An 18,470-nucleotide genomic window follows, 5' to 3' on the forward strand; every position below is an offset into this window, starting at 1 on the left:
AATTAATTACACTCAAAATATGGGTGTATAGATGTGGAGAGCCTGTAACCATAACTGTACACATTATTTTTTTTACATTTTACAAAAAGAACAACTGTACTTAATGAATAGTGAAAAGGCAACCAGCTGAACTGATAAACAAAAGATCCACAAGGCCTAACACCGAGAGGAGCTATTGAAAAAAAAAAAAGTGAATAGGCTACAAAAAGGCGTTAATTCAAATGCTAGTGTATAGGTCCAGACTCATAGTTTTTTCTGGGTTTTGGGGTGTTCTTTTGTGTCTCTGGTGCTTCCACACGCATACAAACTTTGAAAAAAAAAAACACCCATGCTGTTTTGAGTGAGATATGGGTTTCTGAATGTCCTCTGTCTTCAGTCTCTGGGTGAGCTGTTAGAAAACTCCTCGGACTGTGACGTCACAATTTGAATATTCCCACCCTCCACCCCCTCCCAACAGAGCATACCTAATGTCTCCACCGCCTATAGGCTCCACCCAACAGGTACAGTAGTAACTTCTCTGATATCCTCCATGTTGTTACTGATTCAGAAGCACCATGTCGAAGCACCACTTGAACTGTGCTGTTGTTGTCTGTAAAGAGGAGCACAAAACACTCCATCGCGTCCAGCCGCAGAGGACAGAAGAGCGGCATGGCTTGAATTCATTTTTGAAGGCAATGTCCCTGCTACAGTTGTCAAAAAATTGTCGGTTTGTGCTAACCACTTTGAGATGGTCTGTTTCTCCAACTTCGGTCAGTACAAGGCAGGATTAGCCAAGAAACCTTTGCTAAAAGAGTGCGCAATTCCAACTTTGCGTGGAATACCTGCAGACGAGGGACATGCAAGTAGTTCTATACAATTAGCTGTCTTTATTTTGCAATTCTACACGAACTAACCAAGTAGTGTTTTGGCAAACTGCTACGCTCTCCCCGCTACCATGGTAACAGTTAGAGTGGGCGTGGGCAAAGAAGCAGCAGCTAATGAATATGCAATGAGCAGCAGAAAACAGAAAACTTGAAAGGGACTGAAACAGAGGGTAATAGAGGGAGGTAAGAATCTTTTCCTACAAGCTATTTCCAGCAAACAACTTCAGAAACATGTTTTATGGAACTTATAGACCTATGTTAACTTAACAGTCATAATATGGGCACTTTAAAGATTACATTCCATACTGTGTCAATTGTGTATATCATTGAGAACAAAATGATGGAACAACAGTCAATGGAAACCAAAATCACCAACCGATTGAGGGCTGGATTCAAACTTACACTGAAAATCAAACTAAACAATTGAAATCACAGGCTGTTCCACCTTGCATGAATTTGAATAACAACTCATAAATGTGACTCAGTAGTGTGTATGGCCCCCATGTGCCTGTATGCACTCCTGACAACGTCTGGGCATGCTCCTGATGAGATGGCGGATGATGTCCCTGGGGATCTCCTCCCAGACCTGGGTCAGGGCATCAGTGAGCTCCTGGTCTGTGCACCCACTTCAGCGAAAAGATTGTGCCAGATCTTTATGAGCAGGAGAAGAAAAAAGTTGTGGATGAACTATCCCGAGCATCCTCTGTTGCGCTCACGACAGACGGGTGGACGTCCAGGGGAACGGAGAGCTATGTGACGATAACCGTTCACTTCATCACAGCAGACTGGGAGATGAGAAGTCCGGTGCTGCAGACCCTCTACGAGAGTCACACAAGCACTCATCTTGGGCAGGTACTGACACAAGCAGTGGAGGAATGGAATATACTAGTATAGCCAAAAATCAAATAAATGCAGTGAATGGCCCACAGATAGGGTGCTTTGCACATGTAGTGAATTTGGCATCACAGAAGGGAATCAGTCAACAGGATGGACCGCCTCCTTGGGAGGATCAGGAAGGTGGTTTCCTACTTCCTCCGAAGCACAACAGCTGCTCATGTGCTTAAGACAAAGCAAGAAATGCTAAAGCTGCCTACTGTTGTTAAAAAGATGTTATGCCTTTGTGCACTTTAAGTTGATTTTATATATTTTAATTTAATAATTTAAGTGTTAATAAACAAAAAGACAAAACTTTTGTTTACTTGTCTTGTCTTTTTTTTTGCTGATCCGAAAAATGATCCGATCCGTGACTCTGATCCGAGAAACGATTCGAACCGTGAGTTTTTTGATCCGTTGCACCCCTACTCCCCAGTGCACCTGTTGTCACTTTCATTTGCACAAAACAGGTGACATTGATTCAAAATCGCTTCATTGACTTGGTGTTACACTGTAATGATTATATGTTCCCTTATTTTTTCAAGATTTATGGCGGGGTTTGCAGGTTGACGCGTGACCTTCTGCGAAAACGCCACATAGGGCTATTCGAATGTGACCGAAGGTAGTATGATGCCATTGACACAATAGAAAAACGGAGCGCTGAGACCGACACGTAGCCTGCAGAACCTATAACAGCACTTCCTCAGAATTCTGCCAAATCCTTCTATTAAACATACTCAGTTTTGACAAAATACATATTAAACTAAATAATGAATACACAGGCTTACAGTTGCAGTGTCAAGAGTGTAGGTGGAGAAGGAGCCGGTCGCAGGAGTTTGAGGAAGAAATTAGTCGTTTTCTTACTCAAGTTTAAAAGCTGTATTATATACAAACTGCGCATGGTGTTATTGTTTATTTTACTACCATAAATATATCCCCTTATGTTTTTTTTTTAAAGCGGAAAACCAAATTGCGTTGATAGTTTACCCCTCCCTCCCCACGTGAACCCCTCCTTAAGTCCTTGGTAACAAATGTGTAGTCGAAACAGGAAACTCTAGAGCCAACATAAATCACCGGTGTAGCCCTGGTACTTGGGTAAAGCACCAATGGAAATGCGGCATCAGTAATCTTTTCATAATTAGCAAAATCCTATGAGTGTTACTGTCTCCCCTATTAAAATAAACTATCTTCATTGAAAAGAGATAATGTGTTTTGTGTACCTGTGGTTTCCATCTACTCTGCTGACAGTATTGAGTCAGAAGAGGCATTCTCTTTAACATACGTGCGACAGACACACAAACACTGGTAATTATGGCGCTTTGGCTCAGGGTCCCCTGCTGCAATTATCCAACGTGGCTCTATTAAGGTAGCCTCGCACAGCCGCCTGATCTTGCAATCTTTCATTTAAACGCTACACAAATACCAGTCTCGTCGGGCTCAAACTGATTGGGCATGGTGCATTTCCAGTGGGTGTTGAGAAAAGTTCATTTGAATGTGATTGGATCAACCTTCAACTTATCAAAGCAAAAACGCATGTGACATAGCACCAAAGGGCCATCATTTACAACAACACACATCATCACCTAGACCACACACATAATTCATTGAACGTGTGCTGATTGGCCCGGTTAAACGGTAGCCGGCTGTGTGAGGCTCCTATTTAGGAGGATGTGAAGCCAAAGTATGCCACATTGGGACTGTGGCAAGCTACCGACTCTTGTGCTCGCGCCTCCTAAATGGGTTACATTTGCAATGGTCATTCCTTATGCTATCCAATCACACAAGTCCAATCATTTTATGCAAATTGATTCTTAGTCAGATTGATATCCAATTTGATATACCCAGCACACTAGTCAAATCTTCACTTAGTAATGTCTGAAGTTTTTTTACTAATGTGTCAATCACGAAGTTTGTGAAACAGCTCATCAATGTGGAACTGGCTGCGGTTTTAATGGAAGACGTCTGCATCTGTTCCAATGGATGGAACTTGTGACAAGATTACAAAGGAAAAACACAGGAATCTTTATCTCTGCCTAACCGCCTAAAACACAGTGAAAACCATAGACGTTGGTTGTCCTATGAAATGGCTACATGAATAGCATTGCCAAAGGTATAACCCAGTTTCCCAAACAATTGGGGCGCTGCGTAAAATGCAAATAAAAACAGATTTCAATGATGTGCAAGTAATGTATCCCTGTATTTAATTGAAAATAGTACAAAGACAACATATTAAATGTTGAAACTAAGAAATGTTATTGTTTTTGGAAAAATGCATGCCCATTTTGAATTTGATGCCAGTAACACGTTTCAAAAAGTTGGGACAGGGGCATGTTTACCACTGTGTTGCATCACCTCTTCTTTAAACAATACTCTGTAAGTGTTTGGCAATTAGACCAGTTGCTGTAGTTTTGAAAGTGGAATGTTGTCTGATTCCAACTTAAAATAGGATTTCAGCCGCTCAACCATTCTCCTTTGTTGTCTTACTCAGTCTGTTGTTGCGCTTGTACTAGCATGCGGGTGCACAAACACCCACCAACCCTGCCTCCACCTGTTCGATTCTGTGTTTCTTGCTTATTGCCATGGGAATTGCATAAATAATAACAAAGGTATGTTATTGTTGTAGTACGGTATACACGGTCATGTGATGGCAGTGAGTTACCCTAAAGGAGCAGAACCTAATGCCAAGACTTGCATGTACAGGGCTGTATGTAAGTTCTCAAATGAATGGTTAAACTCGTACATTGTGTTTTCTATCTGTACTTGCATTTGTGGATGCAGCGACATACTGTGTTCACAGACAATGGTTTTCGGAAATGTTCCTGAGTCCGTGCAGTGATGTCCACTACAGAATCGTGTCTTTTTAGTCGAGTGCCGCCTGAGGGCCCAAAGATCACCGCCATCCAAACACTTAAATGTCTCAGTTTCAACATCATTGATGTTGTCTTTGTACCATTCTCTATAGAATATAGGGTTTCAATAATTTGCACATCATTGCATTCTGTATTTCTTTGCATTTTACACAGCATCCCAACTTTTTTGGAACTAAGGTTGTAATATGTGATCATACAACCACCTTACTAGAGTAAGCTGAAATGTAAATGTAATCGTTTCTTTGCAGGATGAATGAGAGAAATCCTCTCATCTCATAGAATGGTTTTACCAAATGTTCAACAATCAAAAAGGATTAGCTGGCCTCTGGACAGAACATCTGTAACATTAAACAAAGGACAATAAATAGCAATTTAGCAATTTATTGAAATGTATGTATTTTTTAATAAGCTTACAAAAATAACTTAAATCAGAAGATTTGGTCTAATGCTTTTTATTTAAAGAGAAGAGACAGTACCCATTCAATGATTTCTGTTTCCAAATGCACATAAGGTCCAAAAATCTAACTTGCCACTTGTAACTCTTCCCCTTCAAATTGGAAAGGTGCATGGGGCTCCCACAATAGGTGCCCAATGAGCTAAAGTTGAATGCCTTGCTCATGGACATTACGACAGTGGCACACCCAGACATTTTTCATAGGGGTGGCCAGATATGGCCACTGAAAATCTTGGGTACCACACCAAAACCAAAAGCCATAACTGAATTTCAGGGATTCTATTATGCAGGCTCGTTGACAACAATGTCAGTATGAGAGTTAAAGAAGCGCATAATGATATTCCTTGGTTACTTATTTTACAGTTTATGATCCTCATTCATGAAACCTTCTCAGAAAAGATCTCAGATTCAAATTTTGGGAGAGACTTAAGATGATTTCCAAGTGTGATTCATGAAACTGTATCACCTGGTCGAAATGAGCATAGATGTCACTGCAGATGCGCCGATAGTCATTCATTGTCAATGAAGCAACCCGAAAAGATACGTTTCCAATGCAATGCTGTATTGCGTTGCGTTTGGTGTAACTCGTGCGTTCAATATTTTCAACTCGTGCCTGGTTTTAATGTTGCGGTGGTACGATGGATCATCAAGTTCCCCATCAGAGGAGTACATGGCACCGAGTGGCACATAGCATGACCATAGCCAACGAATCCAAATAAACAGCAGGTTTATCAAATGTTATATTATTTACAATGTCGAATCTACATGGGTCAAGCTAAATTTGATAATCAAATTAAAATGAAGTGGCTACAGTACCAAACCAACTTAATAACATTAAGTAGATGGCAAACAACAACAGCTAACATTGTATCAAACTACTCTACAATGCGAACCATTCTGCTTTAAATTAGCTGAATCACCAGCACCTATTCTCCACAATAGTATCTCATTCAACTGTGCAGATAAATATGCTGCCTGGACAGTTGAGTTAATGTCCCGGGGGGGGGGGGGGGGGGGGGTTGCGATTGTGTCAGGGTGGCCAGGGCACTCCCTTGGCCATCCCTTGCCGGCTCTTTTTAAATCACTGTTTCAGGATTGGGATTTAATCTACTTTTAGATCCTGGGCCAGTGCTCCTAACCGCCTGGCTACATGCTGCCCTTTAAACAGATAAAGGAAAACAGAGAGATATACGAAAAAAGGAAGACATAAAATAAAGAGAGCTTAGGAAGGAGACAAAAAAGACAGTGAGATGTGGGAGAGTAAGGAAGGGAGGACAGGTAAATCAGTCATATGAATGCACACGGCTACCCGGATCCAATAACCCCTTATTTAAATGAGAATGAAATGCGACTGAGATGCCATATTGAATTTCCTTCTGCAATTACGTGACCACTTGGCCCTGTAGGCTGTTAGCAAACCAAAGGAGACTTTGGCCTCTGGAGAAAGAGCTGGGGCGGCAGACTTACTATTGTCATCCTGAGAGATTAGGGTTTAAAGATCAGATTTCCTTTATTTTCATGCATTCAGAAAACAGGAGCAGGCCAGAATGTGTTGAGAATGTGAGTGAGGCTGGTTATTGCCGGAGCATGTTAATATTTTCCCAAATGAATTAATTGAAGTTCCTGCATACAGTAACCTGAGGGGACTTCTGTCTACAGTTGTTATAGGTAATAGTTGAAATGTCAGTTGCAATTAGACTAAACGTAATTCACCACATACAATACAAACAGACAATCCTCGAGGCGGTGGGATCAACATGTATTTTGTCCAGGCCCTGACAGTTCTCCCAGGCCTACGTCAGTCTGAACTACATAGGTTAAGGAATGCTTCTGTGATGTGTGGTTTAGTGGGTTGTGTTTTATCTCTGTTCTCTGTGATATTGACATTGACTAGAATAGCTTCTCAGGACTGAATGTCTGCTGGTACAGAGCTCAGGAAGGAGATGTGGATTGTCAAGGCCAAGGGTAGGCAGTTAGATTTAGCCACGGGTGTATTTTGGTTGGAGCGGCTTTCTATACAACTACCAAAAAGAGTTTGTACTCTTTTATAACAATCATTGTATAGCTTGATTGTTTTGACACAATGTCAGTCACACACAGCCAAATAATGGTTGTCTTTTTATTAAGGATTCACTACTTTAAATTCATTGAATTTATTGTAATATAAAAAGTATTTTCTGACCCAAAAAAATGTCATCTAAATTGTAGGGTTTTCTTTTACAATTGGAGGGCCAAACCAACTGCTTGTGGATATATTTTTGCCCAAAGGCCAGAATTTGTCAACTGCTGTTCTAGGCTACGTGTGGGCCTGTGTGTATGTTTGTGTTCGACCTCAGGAAAGAAAAAATATCCATCAACTGTTACAAACAATAAGAGCTTAACACGGGTAAAGAACTCTCTGTACTTCCTCCTTGCCAAACAATGTTACTCAACATCCAACAGCTGACAAACCATTTGCATTGTGCTCTGTAACCCCCCGTTCCCTCTCTTCTTTCACCCAATACCACTTTTCCGTCTGCTTCAATGTCACCTCCATTTCTTCTCTACTGCAGCCAAGTTGTCCGTGCTGGAGAGTGGTAACTGCATCTGTAGGACACCATGCAACATGACTCGCTATAACAAGGAGCTATCCATGGTCAAGATCCCCAGTAAAACTTCAGCACGCTACTTGGAGAAGAAGTTTAACCGCTCAGAGAAGTACATCACGTAAGAATCTGCCAATAGAATGCTCCAGGCAAACAGTGGCAGAGGATGAAAAATCCAATATACATCAGGCTGTCATATGTAGGAATAGTGAGACATATGTGGGTGGAAAGTGAAAATATTACAGAGACATTCTTGACACTCAAACTAATGGAAAAGGAAACTGGAAGCCTGAAATTGAAGAGATTGATCATGTTATCATGTAATGGGATTCTTATTATAATGCAGTGATGCGATCATTGTGATGCTACTCTACTAAAAATACTGTATAAGATCTTTAGTGCACAATGATAATTATCCCTACTTATGACATTCAATAATAAGAGCATTGATGTAACTAGTAGCTATTGATTATGTGTAAAGGACCTCTGCTGCTTATCGAGTACCTATATTGGTCAACCGCCTCACACAGAGCTCCAAGCAGTGGACTGTGGTAGAGCTTGTTGTGTGTGGATGGTAGTGGAGCTCTGCTTAGCTACACTCAAACTCCATGAGCATCTTAACAGTTGTGCCTCTCTAGACCTGGCTAATGTGTGTTGTTAATGTGGATACTGAAGGAGTAGGATTAAGGGGAGCATTCGTCCTAGATTCATGTTTGGGTGAAATGACACCTTGAGTTGTTCTTGAAGGCCCATGGAGTAATTTTGCATGACAAGCCATTAATCACCTCTGTCCCAGCCTGGAATTAGCATTATGAACATTGTCCAAATTCATGAAGTGAAACTGTGCATCCCGAGCAAAAAAAGCTGCATGGCTAGCAGAAACAATCACAAAAAAAACATTTCAAGCTAAATTCAGTAATCGACTGCTCTAGCTTCAATTTCATTCAACTTCATACTGTCAAAACAGCTGGCAGTATGTAATGACTTCAAACTGGCACTACGCAAGTTAATTTCTGTAGCCACCAGATACAGCCTTCTTTTATTTGGCAATGATGTCATCGGTAGCTAGCAAATGTTGAGTGGTTGTTCCTGGTTGTCAAAAATACGTTTTAACTTGAAAAACCAGGATTGATACCATTGTGAACAAATCTGACCGTAAACAGGAAGTATCATTTCAGTTGAAAATGAGGTTCATGCAGTACTGTGCCAAAGTTTTTGGGCAGGTGTAAAAAAAAATAAAGTAAAGTAAGAATACTTCATATTTTTCAATTAACAGAATGCAAAGTGAGTAAACAGAAGTAAAATCGAAATCTATCTTTGGTTTGACCATCCTTTGCCTTCAAAACAGCGTCAATTCTTCTAGGTCCACTTGCACACAGTTTCTGAAGAAACTCAGCAAGTAGGTTGGCCCAAACATCATGGAGATCTAACCACAGTTCTTTTGTGGATTTAGTCAGCCTCAGTCGCTTCTCTCTCTTCATGTAATCCCAGAAAGACTCGATGTTGAGATCAGGGCACTCCTTCCAGCTCTATCTACTCTGTAGATAGTTCTTAGGGACTTTCGCTGTATGTTTAGGGGTCATTTTCATGCGGCAAAATTAATTTGGGGCCTAACCCTAACACTTCCTGATGGTTTTGCATGGCTAAGTATCTGCCTCTACTTCTCAGCATTAAGGAGACAATTTATTCTGAATAATGGCTTATTGTAAAAACAGCTCCATTGGCCTTCAAGACAAATGCAGGGTATGTGTTTTTTCACCCAATTATGAATCTGGGACAAACTATCCCTTTAACATACCATGTGCTACATACACTGAACAAAATTCTAAACGCAACACTTTTGTTTTTTCCCCCATTTATCATGAGCTGAACTAAAAGATCTATGTACACAGAAGGCCTATTTCTCTCAAATATTTTTCACAAATCTGTCTAAATCTCTGTTAGTGAGCACTTCTCCTTTGCCGAGATAATCCATCCACCTCACCTGTGCAAGATTCATGCTGTCTAATCAGCATCTTGATATGCCACACCTGTGAGGAGGATGGATTATCTCGGCAAAGGAGAATTGCTCACTAACACAGATTTAGACAGATTTGTGAACAATATTTGAGAGAAATAGATCTTTGAGTTCAGCTCATGATACATGGGGGCGAAAAACAAAAGTGTTGCATTTATAATTTTGTTCAGTGTATGTATATACAGTGCGGAGAACAAGTATTTGATACACTGCCGATTTTGCAGGTTTTCCCACTTACAAAGCATGTAGAAGTCTGTCATTTTTAATCATAGGTACTCTTCAACTGTGAGTGACAGAATCTAAAACAAAATTGTAAGATTTTTAAGTAATTAATTTGCATTTTATTGCATGACATAAGTATTTGATACATCAGAAAAGCAGAACTTAATATTTGGTACAGAAACCTGTTTGCAATTACAGATATCATACGTTTCCTGTAGTTGTTGACCAGGTTTGCACACACTGCAGCAGGGATTTTGGCCCACTCCTCCATACAGACCTTCTCCAAATCCTTCAGGTTTCGGGGCTGTCGCTGGGCAATATGGACTTTCAGCTCCCTCCAAAGATTTTCTATTGGGTTCAGGTTTGGAGACTGGCTAGGCCACTCCAGGACCTTGAGATGCTTCTTACGGAGCCACTCCTTAGTTGCCCTGGCTGTGTGTTTCGGGTCGTTGTCATGCTGGATGACCCAGCCACGACCCATCTTCAGTGCTCTTACTGAGGGAAGGAGGTTGTTGGCCAAGATATCACGATACATGGCCTCATCCATCCTCCCCTCAATACAGTGCAGTCGTCCTGACCCCTTTGCAGAAAAGCATCCCCAAAGAATGAGGTTTCCACCTCCATGCTTCACGGTTGGGATGGTGTTCTTGGGGTTGTACTCATCCTTCTTCTTCCTCCAAACACGGCGAGTGGAGTTTAGACCAAAAAGCAAATTTTTTGTCTCATCAGACCACATGACCTTCTCCCATTCCTCCTCTGGATCATCCAGATGGTCATTGGCAAACTTCAGACGGGCCTGGACATACGCTGGCTTGAGCAGGGTGACCTTGCGTGCGCTGCAGGATTTTAATCCATGACGGCGTAGTGTGTTACTAATGGTTTTCTTTGAGGCTGTGGTCCCAGCTCTCTTCAGGTCATTGACCGGGTCCTGCCGTGTAGCTCTGGGCTGATCCCTCACCTTCCTCATGATCATTGATGCCCCACGAGGTGAGATCTTGCATGGAGCCCCAGACCGAAGGAGATTGACCGTCATCTTGAACTTCTACCATTTTCTAATAATTGCGCCAACAGGTCTACAATTTTATCCCTGATGTCCTTACACAGCTCTCTGGTCTTGGCCATTGTGGAGAGGCTGGAGTCTGGTTGATTGAGTGTGTGGACAGGTGTCTTTTATGCAGGTAACTAGTTCAAACAGGTGCAGTTAATACAGGTAATGAGTGGAGAACAGGAGGGCTTCTTAAAGAAAAACTAACAGGTCTGTGAGAGCCGGAATTCTTACTGGTTTTAGGTGATCATATACTTATGTCATGCAATAAAATGCAAATTAATTATAAAAGAAAATCATACAATGTGATTTTCTGGATTTTTGTTTTAGATTCTGTTTCTCACAGTTGAAGTGTACCTATGATAAAAATGACAGACCTCTACATGCTTTGTAAGTAGGAAAACCTGCAAAATCGGCAGTGTATCAAACACTTGTTCTCCCCACTGTATATTAATTGTCTGCCCTGTGTATAAAGGTTTCTTGACAGAACTTTTAAAAAGTGTCAGTTAATTACACTTCAATGAAGAAACCTGTCCTTTGGATTAAATATTTGTCAAATGATTTACATTCATGTTTAAATAATTTTTTTTGAATAGGTTTTAATGTAATATACTTGTATAATACAATTAATACAATATAATATAATGTAATTATACTTTCAAATTATATTCCTATTCAGGTTGACAAATTCAATTCAATTCAGATTATTTTCTGTTCAGAAATTCCGAATTGACCCCAACTCTTCTTTGAGGGTTATCGAATCTTAACGATGTCTCTTTCCGTCAGGGATAACATCCTGGTCCTGGACGTCTTCTTTGAGGCCTTGAACTATGAGACCATCGAGCAGAAGAAAGCATACGTGGTTGCAGGATTACTGGGTATAGTCAAATATCACGCTATCCATGCTTTCTCTTTCATTGTCATTTTCGTCTATCTAACTCTGTTGTTGGTCTTTCAGGCGACATAGGTGGCCAAATGGGTCTGTTCATTGGAGCCAGCATCCTCACCATCCTGGAGCTTTTTGACTATGCCTATGAGGTCAGACATAAAACACTCACACATCTAACTCTTAACAGGAAAATCTAAACGGATTCCTTAAAACCCAAGTTTCTACTAATCTTAAAAGCAGTTTGTAGTACTTGTAAGACAAAAAGTGCATGATTTAAAACAGCAAACTTCTGCTTTGGCTGTAGATTTAATGACCACAACTAAAATAACAGTCAAGTCGACATTTATGGTGGCAATTATAACATACTTAAATATAACATCAACTCAGTTACCACAGTATGAATATCCTATATTGTGGACATAGTATGGAGATCAATTACAAACAAAGTGTTTAAAGTCACATAAAAGTAAATGTACATTTGAAAATACAGAATGCTAAAATGTAGGGGGCCTGTCTTTTAAGTTTTTGAGACCTGCTGTCATTGTGAGTTTATACATATCTTTTAATGCAGTATAGCATCCATTTTTGTACTTTCTCCACTCTCATACAAATTCACAAATAAAGTATTTATTAAAACAAAGTTAATTATATTACACTAGTTTGGCTACTGTTGATAAGTTATAGCTGCTAGCTCACATTATTATGAGATCTTACAATCCACTTGCCTGTTATTGTCGCAACACTTACTGTAATATAAGGATCCACTTGCCTGTTATTGTCGCAACACTTACTGTAATATAAGGATCCACTTGCTTGTTATTGTCGCAACACTTACTGTAATGTACATTTATTATCATTTAGATTATTTATTTGTAGAAAAGAACTGGTCAAAATAACCAGAAAAATACTTTTTGATTCATGCGTCCAGCCTTGCTGAAGCTTCCCCAGATCATCACCGATCCTACACCAAATTCCACAGTGGATTCGAGACAATGTGGTTTGTGGGCCTCTCCAGGTCTCTGTTTAACCATTAGACAACCAGGCGTTGGGAAAAGCTGAGAATTGTACTCATCAGAGAAGATGACTTTACTCCATTCCTCTATGGTCTTTTGCAAACTTCAGCCTGGTTTTTCTTTGCTTATCATTGATAAAGGGCTTTTTCCTTGCTTTGCACTACTTCAGTCCTGCCCTTAGGAGCCTGTTTCGAACCGTCCTCACCGTGCACTTCACCACAGCTGCTGTTTGCCATTCTTTTTGTAGGTCACTTGATGTCATCTTACAGTTGTTGAGTGACATTTGAATGAGTTGACGGTCAAATAATTTATTTTCAACTCTATTGTCATGCTGACAATTTTTTAGTCAGCATGACAATTTATTCAAATTACCTTTGAGGTACTACTTGGACTGTTTTTGCCATCCAGCTGGTCCTATTGCAAGAGGATAGTGATGACCACAGCAGTGTTTTTTTATACTTTTCCTCGTTAAATAAGATTTGGTTCAGGTAATCACCAAATCAGTACCTTATTAAGCAAATTGAGGTGTTTCTGTGTTGGAATTTAACAGACACTGGAATGGAATGGCTGCCATATATGTAGAGATGATGAATTATGAATAATTATGAGTGGTGTCTTCCTTTTTTCCATTGCTGTGTAATGCAGTATAGTACACCTCAGTGTCATCTACTGCTTCCCTTTATTCCTGTACACAACTAGTCCTTCTCTAACGTTCCCATTCTTAATTTACATAATTTAGCAGACAAAATTTAGAGTGACTTATATATTTTTACACTTTATTTTCCAATTGTATAGTTCAGGAATTCTGTTTGTATGAAACTATCTTGTAAACCATAATTACATTAAATATGAACAGAAATCAGTACAATTAGATTTGCTATCAACACATCCCCAGTTCTAGTTGTCCTTTATTGACTCGCTGTTACGTTGCTGCTTAACGTTTAACTATTATGTTGGCCCTAAAAATGTATTGATTTAAAATGAAAAAGCCTTGTTACTAATAACATTTGTTCTTAACGGTTATGTTTACCTTAGGGTTAAGGTTAATTTGGGGTTATGGTTATGCATCACAGTACTGGCTTTAAGGTTTGGAGTAAAGTTAGGTTACTGTTAAGGTTAGGCATCACAGAACTGAAGTTAGGGTTAGGATGAAGGTGAATGGTAAGATTACAAAAAACCGACAGAAAATGCCTCGCATCTCGCTGGAATTGAAGCCGCAACCCTTGGACTGAAAGTCAGTGGCGGAAATGCCTGCCCACCATCCTGGACCACAACACCCTAGCAAACAGCAACTCTATTTAACTAGGAATACACTTAGAACTCCCGCTAGTGTCCGGTTTCTGCTGAGAATAACACTTCTTATATATCTATATTATATATATAGTGTCCATGCTAACATTATTATAATAATAATAATAATACATTTGTTGAGTGCATTTCCCATGCTGCCATATGCACATGGTAGAATACGAGTTAAATCCATTATAAAATGTATATACAATGGGTATAAAAAGTCTACACACTCCTGTGAAAATGCCAGGTTCTTGTGATGTAAAAGAATGAGACAAAGATAAATCATGTCAGAACTTTTTCCACTTTTAATGTGACCTATAATGTGAACACTTCAATTGAAATGTTCTGACATGATTTATCTTTGTCTCATTCTTTTACATCACAAGAACCTGGCCTTTTAACAGGGGTGTGTAGACGTTTTATATCCCCTGCTAGTAATCATCCTGAAGAGACTAAATGCTTTCCTTGTTGTGTGAGCCAATAAGCACAGGCTCTGTTTTGCCGCTATTAAATCTTCAGTCCCCTGACCATAACTTAGTGTGTTAAATATGTGTGTCAGGTGGTGAAGGACAAGCTGCTGGACATACTGAGCAGAGACGAGGAAGAGGAGAGTCATGGAGAGGACGTGGTATGGTCATCAGTTTAATCACAGACTGGTCTTTCCAACTGTTCTAATAAATACCATGATTAGATCTATGGCCTAGCATCCAGCTAAACCTGTGTTGATGATGCGCTGACATCTGTTCTAATGTAATTCTAATGGATAGATAACATCTCTCCTACTAAATGTTACCAAAACTCCTGCTCATTGTTGACACCTTCACAACTACTGTAAGTGTACTACACACGTGTGTGTGTGTGTGTGTGCGCGTGCGTGCGTGCGTCTCTACCTACCCCAGAGTTCCTGCGACCCGGTGGCCAACCACTCAGAAGCCATTAGTCACACGGTGAGTGTCCCTATGCAGACCACCCTGGGGACACTGGAGGAGATCGCCTGCTGAGCTCCGCGCCCAGCTCGGCACACACACCCAGGCCAGGCCACTGCAAGCCACCACCACATGGGGTCGCCAGCGAGTAGCGGCCTCTTCAACCGGCTGGCGGAACAGAACCAAGGGGACCCCGTACGGACCAAGGGTGGCATGGGTGACTGGTTGACTGATCACAGGAGCTGGACTGGACTGGGTCTCACCTCCACACTGTCAAACCACCCTGTACAGCAGCACAAACGGGGAATACAGAGCCGTCGGCTGGACTTACCGGCGCCCTCCCCTACTGGAACTGCTCTTGTTAACGTCCTGCAGGGGGCGGGCTGCCACCTCCCCTCCATACTGTGCTCATCTACCTGACCTGCGGCCTGTCCATAGGTCTCCTACAGATCACACTTCCACAGACTGCACTGTTACGCTAACAGGAAGAGACTGTACAGGACATGTCTACTTGTTCGTCGTCCATCGGTTAGTCAACTGCCAGATATCGTACCATAACAGTTACCGTGAACCGTCCAAGTTGCATGCACCGCCTCCTCTCTGACAGGGTTTCTCTCGTTGCTGATTGGCTGACGCTGGACTGCAGTGTTGCTTTATACTGTACATGTGTGCCATTTGCTGTGTCTCTCTCGCACTATCTCTATCTCTGTGAACTGGGCTACGAGACAAGACTAGCTATTGAAATGGAATGTAAAGATTGAACATGGGTCTCTGTAACATATTTCATAGGACCCATCCATCTCGGCAGGTCTGTTTTCTAAGGGGGCAAGTTGTATACTTGGGGGAAGTGATGTTGGACTTTTCCATTCATATTGGGGAAAAAGAAAAACATTAACATCCTGATGAATCAATTCTAAAATTACTGTTTTGGATTCCGTTATTTATTTTGTTTAATGTATCGTTCTGTCCATTCCACTCCTATACATTTAACACCAGGTTAGTATTCCGAGGGAATGCAGGATGCCTAGCTGTTGCCTACCAACATATTTAACAGGTGCCGTATCATGTCATGTAAATTATTAAGAGCTTTCTCCTGGTGGCAGCGCCTCAGTGCAGGAAACGCGCTTGTTGATGTTTTGACGACTGAGACAGAGTCAAAACCAGAGAGGTGAAGTGTGACATTGTTTTCCTGGCAGAATACAAGTAGAGTTCAATGTTGCCCATACATTAAAATGTTGAGGGGGATTTATTTAGTTTAATTTCTGCTGCATGATGTAAGCATGATTTCTGAGAACTCCCACCCAGAGATGGACAAAAATACAATTACAGAATATTCTAAAGGCCAAAGAAAATACACAGTACTTTTACAAAGTGATGTACTTCATTAAATACCGTTATTGTTAGGTATTGTGTATTTTCAACTTATAATTTGCAAGTAGCCAGCCCAAACAACCATAACAGTCTCAATTATGGTTACAGAAATGTTTTCTTTACTATGACTTTGAAATGTTGTTGTTCATCTACCTAAGTTTAACGCACTGGCTATAAGTGACTTTGGATAAGAGGGCCTGCTAGATGAATGGTTCCCAACCAAGAGCAGTAGGAATCCCGGGAGTACTATCCACAGATTGTACTTGAGAAGACAAATTAGACCTTAGGCTTACTGGTAAAAGGCACAGGAGGTGGTTCTTCAGGGATACTTCAGGTGGAGCAAAATCTATTTGATGGTACAGTAACCGATGTGCCACATGACCAAAATGTATATGTGAAAATAAGAATACCAAAATGAACTGCAAAGCACAGTTGTTTTAAGCTCCACACAAAGCACAGTTGTTTTGTATTGAGCTTATAAGAACAATATTTAGCATGTTTTGCAATTATACATTATTCCATATGCATTTATATTTAGTTCCTTTACCAGACACTATTATCACACCATAGTGCCATCAGATTTCTGATAACAATGCCACAAAATTGTGAAACATTATTTAAAAAATTGTATAGAACAGTAGTTTGTATTTTACACACAAAAAAATTGTAATTACAGGTATCAATGTTCTTGTTGCAAATATACATAAATTGGATAAAATACATATTACAAAACTCTAAAAAGTAATTAAAATATGTAATGTAAATACATTTAACAGAAATCTCTGCTCAAGCCTCACCAAAGGTTAGATAACAGGCCTGGCAATTACCCAGATAGCAGCTAGAGACTAATTCAAAAAGAATGTCCATGATGCACAGATGTAGTGTATGAAGTTACAGGGACAGTTATTGTTCTAGTGAATTGGAGCATACTGTATTGTGGTGTAAATATTGGTGTTGTGGTACAAAAACCAAAAACAGTTAAGACCTTTTCCTGTGTACATGTTACTGATGATAACATAATGTACATGACCCAACTTAGGACTGTTTAACATTTTGATTTGAAGTACAAATGGATTTGGTAACAGAGCCAGATAACATGAACACAACTCATTAAACTAGTCAAGGCCAAAATGGTCGCTCAATCAGCGAGAACAGTAGTCTGCACAAAAGCAGTAGTCAAATTGCAGATGATCTTATCCAGAGAATGGCCATTGCCCCAATCAGAAGCCGATATGGATGATGTAAGATCAACAGAAGCCCATATGGATGATGTAAGAACAACAGAAGCCCATATGGATGATGTAAGAACAACAGAAGCCCTTACATGAGACGTTGACTTGTCTGAATAAGTATTTGGTTTGTACTTTGTTTCTTTAACTGCCCACTGATCTAGTGTCATTACACAAAAATGGATCATGTTGCATCACTAAACACATCCATCCAGAGTAGCATATCAATTATGCCATGGTTATTAACAAGTGGTCTACTACGTGATAATGTACAGTACAGGTGGGAATTAACTTTCAAGTGATTTGTGAGACTGTTTGAACTATAATTTTCAGTCTGTTGTTGACCTGCTGTGTAAAATCGGATCTCATGTATGGTTTAGTACGTGTCCTCCTGGCAATGACTTCACCTGTAGATCTGTCCATGGAGAGAGGAAAATGACTTCCATGACACGCTGGGTCTCAGTGAAAACACAACTGTTCTTTTTCTTCTTTTTTTCTTTTTTATTGTAATTGCAGAACTGTTTATTTTTTTTTTTTGTGATGCAGCGAACATTGTGTTTTAATGTGAAACAATAAAAAAAAAAAAGATTTTCAGCAGCGTTGTCCTGTCCGGTGTGTCGTCTGGCCTATCTATGTACAGACACCCCTCTTCACTCCATACGTTCGAGAGACGCAAGCATAACACTGTGTCGTCGAGCGGTACTTGTGGTTTGACAGTAGTGGTGGAAGTTTGGGGGAAAGCAGAGTGCCTTAGGCTTCGACAACTCCTGCAGGAGGCCTACGTTATGTGATGATCGAAAACGTAAAGGCCAGACTCTGT

At 40.4% G+C, this 18,470-nt stretch overlaps 1 protein-coding gene across 2 annotated transcripts in view; it reads left to right on the forward strand.

The window, feature by feature from the left end:
- The window catches only part of asic2 (acid-sensing (proton-gated) ion channel 2), a 479,621-nt gene extending 461,426 nt beyond the window's left edge, over window positions 1-18,195 (forward strand). For both annotated transcript variants that reach the window (XM_013135891.4, XM_013135890.3), the window contains 5 exons: window positions 7,613-7,766; window positions 11,716-11,807; window positions 11,888-11,967; window positions 14,684-14,752; window positions 15,024-18,195. In XM_013135891.4, the coding sequence (XP_012991345.2) occupies window positions 7,613-7,766; window positions 11,716-11,807; window positions 11,888-11,967; window positions 14,684-14,752; window positions 15,024-15,125 (497 nt within the window). In that variant the 3' untranslated portion in view covers window positions 15,126-18,195. The remainder of the gene's footprint in view (window positions 1-7,612; window positions 7,767-11,715; window positions 11,808-11,887; window positions 11,968-14,683; window positions 14,753-15,023) is intronic.
- Window positions 18,196-18,470: the final 275 nt, after the last annotated feature.

This window comes from Esox lucius, chromosome 11 (genome assembly GCF_011004845.1).
Source record: "Esox lucius isolate fEsoLuc1 chromosome 11, fEsoLuc1.pri, whole genome shotgun sequence".
NCBI lineage: Eukaryota > Metazoa > Chordata > Actinopteri > Esociformes > Esocidae > Esox > Esox lucius.